General features: G+C 30.4%; 1 protein-coding gene across 16 annotated transcripts in view; it reads right to left on the bottom strand.

Moving 5' to 3' along the window:
* The window catches only part of LOC148601119 (rap1 GTPase-activating protein 1-like), a 145923-nt gene that overhangs the window by 21827 nt on the left and 110784 nt on the right, over window positions 1-13312 (bottom strand). Inside the window, exon 1 of one of the 16 annotated variants that reach the window (XM_088556113.1) lies at window positions 8353-8597. The exons of the other annotated variants lie outside the window; for them this stretch is intronic. Coding sequence (XP_088412239.1) covers window positions 8353-8450 — 98 coding nt within the window. The 5' untranslated portion in view covers window positions 8451-8597. Of the gene's footprint in view, window positions 1-8352; window positions 8598-13312 lie in introns of those variants that run through there. 16 annotated transcript variants of the gene reach the window in all.

Raw genomic sequence — 13312 nt, 5'->3', positions numbered from 1 at the left:
CACTGACATCCCTGCAGTATGGATATAAAGTGACGGTTATACACTAAAAATAATAGTCATACTAGTAGCTACTATGGAAGTACCATTCCTATAGTTGTTCAATTATCACAAAAACCACAACCCTTCTCAGAAAATATACACAAAAAATGAAGTACCAATCCTTTATCGAGTCAGACAAATAATAATGAAAAAGTCTGATTGTCAATTCATACAAGTTTTAAGTAATAGTCTTTGTTAGAATCAGGCCTAATTAAAAAAAAAACTTAAAAATGTGCTAACAATTGTTCATTGGCAATCAATATAGTCCCTGAATATATACCGACTGTCATTTTTTATCAGTTTTAATGACAGACTTTATGGTGAAGCTATGGTCCAGAGCACAATAAAATCAGTAGTGATGTGGCTATTCTATTTTCTATTATGGCATCAAAAATTAAAATTTTTCACTTACAAATTCTGGTGAAACTGAAAAGTGATCTTTTCACCAAAGATAAGATGGCAGAAGTAGTGAAACAAAACTACTTTTTTCCACCAAATTCTATCTTTTGCCTGATTTTCACAAAGAGAAGTACTATAAGTACCAGTATTTCATATCTTCCTACCAAATAACTGAATGGCTAACCTAAGTAACCATTTCCCTGTATATCAAACAGCCTATGTACACGTACAAGGAAACTTTTTTTTTACACATTCTGTGTTCAATAAACTACTACAAGTACATTCAATTTGATGAATAAGTGTCTTTTACCAAGTTTGTCTATCAATTTCCCAGAAAAAAATATAGTATAACTGAATCACTTGTAAGTTTACAGACTGATATTCTTTTTTCTGGAGAAAATGATAGGGTTGGGGACAGCAGGATGTCAGTGAGCTTTGGTTGCTTCATTTCTCCATTACAAAATCTTACATAAAAATTTCTGGGTTTCAGTTATCATACTTTGATGCATCATTACAACAGATTTATATTTAAAAAGGAAATATTCAAGACTTAGATTCCTACTACAATAATACTTCCCCACAACCTATTTTTTTAAATTATGTATACATTTTTATTACTCAAACACAATAGGTACAGTAAAGAAGTAATAATATCCCAGATACTTCTACCAAAACTTATATTTACAACAAAACACTTACATATGATAGAAAAACAAACTAATTCACACAAGAGCACAGTATCTGCTCCTTCAAATGGACAAGAATGTTCTGGTTAGGTCAAATATTTAATAAAGATCAGTATAACAAAAGTTATCTATAAATATGTTTAAATAAGGATTTAATGATGATGATTAAAAGCCGATTACTGGCGTATTGACGTGATCATTAAATCGGTTCACTGTCCTTTAATAGCAACAGACACTTTTGTCTTAACTGCAGAGTAGTCTTTTTGTACAGAAGTATATGCAGGAGTCCTAATCAGCAATGGTCTGAGGTCCTGAACCCTCAATTTATGACACAGGACATCTGAAATTTCATTTACCCAGGTCAGGGACCTTCAAATATATTCACTGACACTTTATTGAGTACTTTCAAAATTACAAAAGTGGACCATTGATTTGAAACTTGAAATAGTCCAGGACCTTCTAGTTAGGTCTTGGAAGTAAATTTGGACCCCTGTATATGTCATGCATGCTCATCAACTATCCCGAAGTTAAGTAAAATCAATCCAATGATTCCCTTTCCTAATCCAATTGAATCCCCATATTTTATTAATTGCTATGGCTTGTCCAGACATAAAAGTTTAAAAAAATATGATCTTCAGCACAAATTAAGGTTAACTTTTACATGGACCAATCTACACAAAGTGTATAATTATTCTTAAATCACACATGTATATTACTAGTAATGAAAACTGCTTATCATTACTGATCTCAACATTTACTTACTGCTTCTATCTATGCTTATACAGTCCACAACAATTTGATGGATCGATGAATGCTGACTGATTGATCGCTGACGGATCGATAACTGCTGACTGATCTGACTGCAGTTTTATTATGTAAAATGGCATATCATTTGTTTTAAATAAAAGAAATGAGAAATAAAAGTATAAATTGATGTTTAAATTTATGTGTAAAATATGTATAAAATTTACAAAGAAAACAACAAAAACCAGAAAAAACAATGACCGTTCTGTGGTTACGTGATGCGATCGCCAGTTTAATGGATCAGTATGATGGATGGATGACTGATCGGAAATTGATCGGTGATCGATGACCGATCACAATTTTTGTTGCACAGATTGGTTCAGGTACTGCAGATGTAATTTAAGTAATCACCCATTTGTTTTGAAAAAAAATAACTTAATGGCACAGATCTAACTGTTGTACCAAAATCTGGTACATTTTGATCACAGATACATAACAGCAATACTGAACCAAACTTTTTTACTAGTGCATTGTTTACTTACAGATGAAGAAAATGTTTAAATTCTTCCAACTTCATAATAAAATCTCCAGAAAACATTTTTCACAAGAGAAAAACAAGTCAAGATATCAACACTCATAAGACCAAGTTGGACTATATGACCAAGTTATGACCATAAAAATCACCCTCTGCAAGTGACACGGTGAACAGTTTTGACAAGCAGCCCATAAAATACATTCCTTCTATCACCTAACTAGGGTCTTAAATAATTATGGTGTGTATGAATATGGAGGACCATGTTGTAATCTGATCAGGTTAATTAACTTGTGATAATGCCCAGCATTAATTTTATGCCAAAGTCACTTGGAAACTGTAAGGTCAGATAAAAATGACTTGTGTTTGAAAAATTACTATTATGATGAACCAACGTGTCAAGTCTTACTATTATGATGAACCAATGTGTCAAGTCTCGAGGATTGAATATCATTTTTTTAACGCAATGTGTTTAAATAAAGAAAATGACAAAGTCTTAAAAAAAAAAGGAAAAATTTCAACATAAAAAGGACAATACTGTAACTCTTGTATGGTACATGCAATATAAACAATAATTGGACCAGGCCTAAAATTTGTGATCCTAAACATTGTATCAATGTTTTAAAACAGTAGGTTAAGCAGTTCATGAAATGCTGTTTGGAAACCAAAAATGAGACAGTCAAACAGCCTGAAAAGACACTAAATATATAACATTGATTTATTTTAAAAATTAAATATATTATATTTGTAAAAATATTGCAAAATTTAACTTCAGCAATAGCAAAACGAAACAAAAACTTACACAAATTGAAGCTTATCTAAACAGATCATATTATACTCTATAAAGAGACAATATTTCTTTAAAGGTATATTCACAAAGTATATATACTCTCCTAACTTAAAAGAGTACAGACAAATTCGTGTCACATATTCATAATCCTTGTAAAATACAGGCCCACCTAACAATCATGCCAGTATAGAAAAAGATGTGAATCAAGTCAACAAATATTTGTCAACCTTCATAACGACCTTAATTTTTTCAGAAAGTCAAATAATATGGATTAGAGTTGTATTTAAGTTTAGGAAAGCTATGGATTATTTAAAAGAGCTCTGTTGAATTCAACCCCCCCTAAAAAAATCCGGAATTTTAATACTAAAGATCACTATGCATAAGAGTTATTTTTTTCTCTACTTTCCCAAAAATTGAATCTCAAATCATCATTCTATCATAATAAAGAATGTTGACAAAAATAGTAACTAATCAACCTTTGCATGATTCTTAGCAGGACCTGTATACTTAAAAATATAGATTAGAATAGGGAAAAATTATTCTATAAACTGCACAACTTTCTAAAAAGGCCTTATATGATGGTGTAAATAAAGTAATTAACATTATTATCTCTACCACGTACCTTCGTTGCTTCATAATTACTATCTCCAATGTATGATCCAATCTAATAAAGTTACCAACTAGTTAAGCAATCCTCTGATTTTACCTATATATCCTATGTTAATCCTTTTAACTATAATGGATCGAACCACATACAAATAAAAACAACTCTCTACAAGTACATGTATTCTCTCTTCCCCAAAATATTGTCAATAACAGTTAAGTATGTTAATATCCTTATGGTTATGTAAAAAGTCACATTGTATCTATATTTATCTCTACCATAGTATCCTGTGATAGAGAATGCGTCAAACGCCACCCAAATAATAAGTTTATCTTTTTAACTTTAATCATTTTGTGGGCGGTACTTCAAATATCTGAAAATTTACAATCGGAAGAGTGTTTGTCACATTGCCTGTGGATGTACTATGATTTTAACAGATTCTCATCATCTTTATGATTTGTAGCTGTATCTCGTAAAAAAATCAAGAAAGTTACTTAGCCAAAAGGCTGTAATAACTTACCTTAGCATTTAAGGATTAAAATGAGACTGCTGACTGACCTTAATATTTACACAACATTGACATATAAAAGTAACTTTTATCAGATAGTTACAAATGGCTAAATGACCTATTGATGATGAATACCAATGGCCTTAGGCTATAAAATAAGGAAATTCTTTCAAATGTTGATGGTGTCTCTAGAATCAGATGTTTTGCTAGGTAGACCCTTGGCCTTCATTTAACCCTTGACCTTTCATGTTTAATAATGTTATTCTCAGTTATTTCTGTAACTTAATAAAGATTTTTAAAGTTCAAGTCAATCTTTACATGTAACACTTCGGTAGGAATACCAAGGAAAAGATAAGAAAAATCACGATCTGATTTTAGTCATCAAACAAAAACTCTAACATTGAAATTTTTATATCATGGATTGGGGTATCAAGTAGTATGTGCTGATAATTACTGTTTCTTTCAACTGGAAGGATTTATACTTGGAAATACAATAAAGAAGAATTGACATAGTTTTAGAATTAAAAACCATTGAAATCCATCGTAGATTTTTAAATTTTGACCACAGTTTTTATGAACTACAATATAAGCTGTCATAATTGTTTTAATAGATCTTTTTAAAGATGAATTCAAAACTTTAACATGTGAAATAAGCAAATGTAACCAAAGTATGACCTTTCTAAATAAAACACTGAGGAAACAAGAAACCTGTCTAAACCAAACACATCATGTTTCAAGATGCTGCGATCACTAGTTACTGAGAAAAGTGTGACCGAAAAAGTTGTTACCACACATGGAAACACAGAAACAAGGACAAGGGTAAAACAGTATACCCACCTTTCCTTTGGAGCAAGGGTATAATTATAATGTATTCTGAACCTGTGTGGATCAAATACTTCCTAAGGTATAAATGTAACACCTGCATAAACCGAACAAAGTCTTAAATCTGAAGGAATTTAAATAAGACAGATTGTAGAAAAGTCAAGAGAGTTAGATAATATCATTATATAATGCAGAGTATGTCAAATCTTCCTTTAACTACTGATGAAGAAGAAATGTTATACAAATCAGGTCAAAAACTACAAATTGGTAATGACATTTAAAGAGTTTCAACTTTTGACCAAAGATATTCCTGTCCTTCAGCGGAAATGAAAGTTTGTCTTAAGCTTTTTTAATCTTGTTTTATACGACAGAGTTCACAAGAAACATGATACTTTCTATGTAAATTAATCTTCCAGTTGACATCCATGAATTTCGACACAGATAAATTATAATAAAATGTTTTTTTAAGGTGCTCTATCTTTCAAGCCTAATTAATTTCTTTTGTTTATTTCATTATTAGTCATTCCATAAGCCATACATTAAACTCTCAACTTTTGTGGGGTCCAAGAAAAGGGTAAGTGGAGAAGTAAACTACTTAACTTTCTGAGATGCCAATGTCATCATGCAGACCCCAGAGTTCAGGTGAGGAAGAAGAGAGGCTAGAAAATATTCTATTGAAAGCAAGCACAGATTTTAAAAGCCTTTATTAAATAAACAAAATTAAAAATTTCCTGCCAAAAATGATATAATATAAAACTTATGAGGAAGTTTGTAGAGTTTGCAACTTAGAATCAAAGACTTATTTTAACTGACTAAAATAAATTATCAAACCAACCTTTACAGAGTTTAAAGTTAAGTCTAAATAATGAGCAAGTAACCTGAATGTTGGATTATTCTTAGAAAATTATGTCACAATTTATTTCAGTTTTCTAATCAAATATTATGACATTTTCAGCATATTTCTAAATTGCCTTGCTAATGAGGATAAAGGAAAACTGGTACTGGATTGAACCAATGTTTGCTAGTGTATCCGAATGCATATTACTTGATATTGAAAGAGAAAATTTTCACAATTCGGTAACAACTTTTTTTTAAGGAGCAGTATTTATCTCTCCTAATTCTAGGAGAAATTCTATTTCAAAAAATGACATAAAGCTCTGATTTAATCATATCCTGAACTAGGTCATATCAAGTATCTTATATAATCATGACACATAATATCCCAATCTCATTGGCCCAAATTATTGACAGAAAACAACCAAAACTTAAGCAATTTCAATATAAAAGCTTCCTGGATAAAACTATTAATAACTCAACATAAAAAAAACCAAAAAAAAAAACGATTTTAGTCACATTATGATTGGTTTAATGAAAATAGAGAATTTGTTTTTTTCTTCTCTTTTTCATGGAAACAATAATAAATGGCCCATCAGTAAGTTATTGTTTTACTTCACTTGATGACATGACCTCCTACCTTTGGTCAACTGCCAGAATGAAAGTATTTATCAACCAAAGACCACAAAACAGCTTCAGATAATTTTGTGGTCACAGTAATGTCCCTGAATCACACAAAAGGTAATAAAGCAATGATCAATGGAGAATACAAATCATAGACTGATCACATGACCAATGCTAGAAAAAAAAGCAATGATCACACGACCAACACAGAAAAAGAATCACTGATCACATGACCAACAAATAAAAAGAATCACTGACCAACAGACCAACACAGAAAAAGAATCACTCTCATCACAAGACCAAAACAGAAAAAGAACCACTGACCACTGGACCAACAGAGAAATCTGGAATCAATGACCATGCACCAGTCAGAAAATCACACCTGACCTATACTCAAAATCACCTCAGTCGTTTTATGGTGTTTTTTGTATTTATATTTTAAGGAGGTAGACTTAGGGCAAGGGACACAACTCTTACAAACTATTGGAACATTTGTATTCAGCTTTCTACATCAATATCATGTAAGCATCAAAGTAACTTAGATTGATTTCATTCTGTTTCAAATGAAAGATTGATAGGCTTTGGTGAAATAGAATATGATACAAACATATCACTGATTTCAAGGTTTATGTCTGTTACCTTAGGTCTACCTCCTTAATAAAATGATTACATCCTTATCCTATAATACCAAAAATAACAGACCAAATAGAAATAATGTGTGAAAAAAGGGGACAGATTCTACGTCTCCCCTACCCTTGACTAATGTCTATTGTACCCTATCCTGCATAGATCTACCTCATTCTTAACAATTTGGATCATTTTTTTATTTAATGTAAATTATCTAGTAATAAACCATTTGGTTTACAACAAATACATGCACTTGTAACAAAAAAAAACAAAAAAAACAGGTGTCTGATTTTCCAGGACTGTATCAATTATGGTTGATTTATAAGAGAAGAACCAGTTCAGATCACACCATACAAGAACTGAAGGACTAACAGTGGTAGGACAATTACCTTCGAGCCTTCTTATCTTACAATAAATACAATTGTCATGAGGTGTTGAAATATTACATAGAGATTCATTTACATGTAATAACGTGACATATTCTGCCATTTTTCACTAGAAACAAGACAGAAATTGACATAATTAATTTTTCATATTTGTATTAATCTGTCCATGTTGTCCTGGTCTACACCTGGGACAGTTTTTCCATTTTAAGATAAATATGAAAGGGTTTAATAAGACACTGAAGACCACATTTTAGTTACACAACCTAGAAGTACTCCATTCAAACATTACACTTTTAAGCATAGACTATCACACATCAATATTCAAATTAAGAAAAGTATATAGGCATAATTCAGTGATAAATTTTAATAGCTCTCAAATACATAGAGTTATTAATTTCAGGCAGTTTGGATTATATTTGCCACTGTTTGCTCAAATAATGCAAGAAAATTCTCCAACAAAAAAAGGTGGACGGCTTTGAATACCCTTCCTAAGATTTGCCAATTAATGAATCTTGTACGATTTACCATTATTTTTCATTTCTTAAGGGGAAGGCTGGGTTCAAATTGTCTAGATTGGTAATTATTCTATCCTTTACATAATTATCTCTAATTCTAGACCAGATTTATACTTCATATTGAATTCTATCTTTCATGAAAATAGATAAATAAAAAAGATTAAACACTTTTGTTTATTTCATGAAATTAAGTTCACCCAAAAAGCAATGCAAATCCAACAAAATATTGAAACGGAACTTACCCATAATTTTTATTAATTAAGTTCAGTATGGATAACAAGTTTTTAAGTTTGAAACTTGATCGTCCTTTTGTCTTGATAAATTCCATTTTAGTGTCCATGTTCAAGATATACAATACTGAATTTCACAATATATAGAGAAAAATCTGCAAGTCCATTGTTTATAAAAAACACATCATGTAAATATCACATCCAATTATGTGTTCCGTTCCAAAACAGATATTTTTCATGCCAAAGTTAGTAGATTCTAAAAATTACTAATACATCACTTAATTCTCACTTTAATATTGTATTACAGAACTCAATGAGAGATACACTCTTCCCAAAAATCACTTAGAAATCGGTTACACTTATTTTCCCTATACAAATATCCCTTTTTAAGGAACTAATCATGTAAATGATTTCAAGTTAAAAATACACCTTTACATCCGGTGAAAGGTGCGCTCTTATATTCACCAATGAAACTGTCAGAGACAGTGCAAATAAAAGCCCGCTTGACAGGTCATTCATTCATGGTCTCACTACTTATCACAAGGCCCAACAAAGGGGCAGTATGTCGTAAAGTTTATCATGAATGAACAATATATATTTATAGAAGGAAGTCGCATTCAATGATTTTATAATCCGATTATGGAATTTTCACAATTTAAATGACCCCGGGGGAATCGAGGTACAAAAACTATTTTACTATTTTGATTACAACTACATGAAAATTATGTAATTCCTTTGTTGATTTTTTACCTGTAAGGTGAGAAAAGTAAATAAAAGATGTTTTAATTATTTGATTTTTACAGATTAATACAATTATACATATGTCCTAAAGTCAAGAGTGTTATAATCTTTCCTTTAATTCCTGGATTAAAAGATTAACACTTTATTAGAAGATAATAATAGGAAATTATGAGTACAAATAATTCTTCTAAACTCTTAAAATGAACAGAAAAAAAAACAGACTATTAGCTTAATAAAATTGAAACAAGACCTTCCCAAGTCAAATAAAAAGACAACATTTTTCAAAACCAACAAATAAGAAGTGGAAATTAACAAAATCTGAAGTAATCATACAGTAAAAGAAGAAAGGTGACAGTAAAATCCGGATTTGTCAAAAACAAGAATTCCATTTAGTATAAGGAAATCATGTCTGTAGATTATAAGAGCCCTGATTTAGCTAATTCACAAACCACATAAGCTTACTTACTAAAATTGCCACATGTCTCTTAGTAATATGGATGGACCATCAGCAACGTCCTATATATATGTAGAATGTAGGACCAGAATTATGAATGGCCTAAAGTATTCTGACTGAAGTGATGAAATTTGTCGAGATGGAAGCAGACATTTGCTCAAGTGTGGAGGCTATGTGTTGTCATTTAGTATGTTAATGGATACAATTTCATATTTATCTATTTATTCAATAATAATCTGGAAATTACTGGCTGTGTAGAAATGTATTCAGCTTTCCCAGAAGAAAGTCTCACATATTATCCTCTCTGAATGAGACCACACTGTTGCACTGTAAACAAAGAATGAGCTCCACCTATCATAGGCTTAGGCTAATATCATATTACAGAAAACCTAAGAAAATATTGAATGTTAAATTTGTATAATTTTTAATAAACTTAAAAAGTTTCACTATTGGTGAAATTCAAAAGAACATGGATGGTAAACCTTGAATGTGATAAGAATGAGAATGGTACAAACTAGACATTTTTTGTCAAAATATATGCACATCTCCATGTAGTCATATTACATGCCACAAATGACAGATTGATGAATGGACAGACAGACTGACAGACAGACAGGTTGAAATCTATATATGCCCCAAAACTTCATTTGTGGGGGTATAGAAACCTTAAACAGTGAAAAAAAGAATGAGAATGGTAAAAGCCTTAAATGATGAAAAAAAACTTAGTGAAAATGAATGAAATTTGTAGTTAGACCTTGAACAAGAGTGTATGGTGAATTTTGAATGGGAAATACTACCATCATAAAACATTGAATGGTAAAACAACAAAGCCTTGTTTTTTAAGATAACAAATGTACGAAAATTTTAACAGCTGGTTTGTAAATTAGTACCATAGACCTATCCTATAAAAACTACATCACCTTCATTAGCTTCAGGTTAATAGCAAAATTACCAACATCAAACAGTAATACTTTAACAAATTCATGATAAAATCAGGGAAAATATTCTACTGTCCTCTAGAGGCATAAACAATCTGGAATTTTAATATATGAAGGGATGATTGTAACATGGATAAAATTCTACCAATAATTTTTTTTTTTTTATTTCCATCCTCTATTATAGTTTCAAAATTTAAAGTCCTTACTGAATAACTTCTGGATAAGCTTTATTATTCTCTTATAATGAAAATTTAAATCCATTAATTTTTTATGATAATCTCAAATTATATTTTTCCAGTTGATATTCTATATTTGGTTTTTAAAAGTCACACAACATGGGACCTAAAAATTGAATGAATCATCTATTTAAAATTTTGATAGAAAAATGCCTGTTTAAAATGTTTCCGCTTGTTTGTGTAAAGAAATAATTTTTGGCAGAAAACAAATCTTTCATAAGGACTTCAGTGTAAACTGTGTCAAGAACAACTCACATTTTTAATAGTATAAAAAGTGCTTGGAAATTTTTTTTGGATTAATTTAGACACATGATAGCAAGTATTTAGTCATGGACATATTCAAACCTATTGAGATTTGGGTGTGGTGTTAATTATCATTAAAGACATGATAAAAGTATTAGATGCAAAACATGAGTGCTCATCGCTGTTTCATAAGTCAGAGCAAGTGCTTGATTATCTTTTAACACTTTATGTTTTTATGTTGTAATAAAAACAAGTTGAAAACGTTTAAACAGAAGTCTTAGTAAGAATCATGCAAAATCTGAAAAATGTGATACATCCCAAAAGAGGCTACATATTTTTATTTTTGTAATTACGTTGTTTTATGGGTCTATATTATGAAATGTGTAATTATTCATTCCATATGCCTGCTCTTAGGAGATAATCAACATTGAAAATCCAATAGATTCTTAGGTATTTGAGTATTATTTACAAAGTTGTCTCCCTTAATTTTGAAATATACAGTGCATTCCTTATAATTTTTATCTCCTAAGAACACGGGTTATATGAAAAATTGAATGTTTATTTCTGTTCACTATGGCAATTCAAACAAAACATTAAAAATAAAAATATGTAGGCTTTTTATCCATGAATCACATTTTGCATGATTCTTGGCTGGAGTGTAACTTAAGCAGGAGTCTTTATACAAAGCAGACAGGAGATGATTCGTGTCAAAAACCTATTATTCCTAATTCAGAAACAGACAGCATAACCAGCATTAGTTTATCATTCGAACAGTGCACTTTTGAGATAAAAATTATATTTGATTGTGTACGAAATTATCTCCTTGTAAGAGTTATTGTTCTTGATTTGGTTTGATCTGGGTGAATTTAGTGGGAGATGACTGTATAGTTTTCTCAAAAATACAGACCTGAATACAGAAAGGACTATTTTTACCTAAAAAGAAAGCATTTGAAGGCAAAAAAAATGTTTGGTGAATCACCTCTACCAAAGGCAGTTTCCAGAGAATATGTACAATAGTAGTAGTAATAATAATAATAATAATAATAATAATAATTATAATAATACTTCATTTCAAGAGTCATCTGATTATCATATGTTTGTGAAAAATGTATGCTGAAACATATGTTAATCATAACATCAAGCTTGATTTATAGGATAATCATATGTTACACTGCATATGATTCTCATGTGTTGCAGTTATGCATCATGATGTATTGTAAGAAATATATGCTCCCACTACTTCCCTTTCCAGTATAGATGCAGTTCAAATTCATTTGATAAACAGTAGCTGAAAGTGTATATATCTGATACACAATCCTTCCCATTCGTCATACATTTTGTTGTCCCTATTTATTAAATATTTTGTATCTCTCCTGTATCCTACTCTACAATGTACATGCTACCAAAACAAAAACATCAAAAACATGAATTTGCATGTGTAGCCATGCTAGGTAAACCCCCACTGATATAGGAAGTTGATACTGGAGAGCATTCAAAATCTCTTACAACAAATGTCCCATCAATATGAAGCCAAACACCAAATCTGAAATCAATATATCTATCAGGAGCAGAAATAACTGCACCAAAATTTGGACAGACAGACACACAGAACAACAGATGGACAAGGTGATTCCACTGTATCACAAATTCACTGAGTAGGGGTATAATAAGAAAAAAAACCCTCTCTAAGGAAAACATAATATGACAAAACAATACTTATTTAAATCTTGAACATAAACTGAAGTAGTACATGTGTGTATAGTATCAATTTAAACTGATTAAAAGATAGCTAAATCTAATTATCAGGGTCAAACCAGGTGTTTACCATACAATATACCAGACTTTGACATATAAGGCTATCTTCAGAAATATTTTCAAATTAAAATTCTTGTTGCTCATACAATAACAATTATAATAAGAATTCAATAATATTTACACAAAGAGAAGTGATTCATTGCTAAAAATGTTTGTAGTCTTTTTAAAAGTTATGTTTGGAAGTTGACCATACAATTTTGCTTATCCTACATAATAATTTACCAAATTTACACTGTTTTATTTATCTCAAATCCAGTAATCATAAATAGAACCAAATTCAGCCAAGTACAAGTACATGTACATCCCTAATAACTTCACTGTTATATCATTATATAACATCACAACATATATATATATATATATATATATAAATAGATAATTGACAATCATAACATGGGTTTTAGTATCCCATAATCCATACAAAGTATTCATAAATATCTGGTCATCGACATGAATACTGAATGAAGAATTCACACGATTTCTACATAAACATGATTGTGTCTAATCTTCCTGTCTAATTATAGCTTGTTTTCTTCACAGTTGTA

Source organism: Perna viridis, chromosome 12 (genome assembly GCF_037379345.1).
Source record: "Perna viridis isolate PV_CMFRI_1.1 ecotype Kerala chromosome 12, ASM3737934v1, whole genome shotgun sequence".
Classification (NCBI taxonomy): domain Eukaryota; kingdom Metazoa; phylum Mollusca; class Bivalvia; order Mytilida; family Mytilidae; genus Perna; species Perna viridis.
The sequence above is the reverse complement of the archived record's forward strand: the minus strand, read 5'-3'. Positions and strand labels throughout refer to the sequence as shown.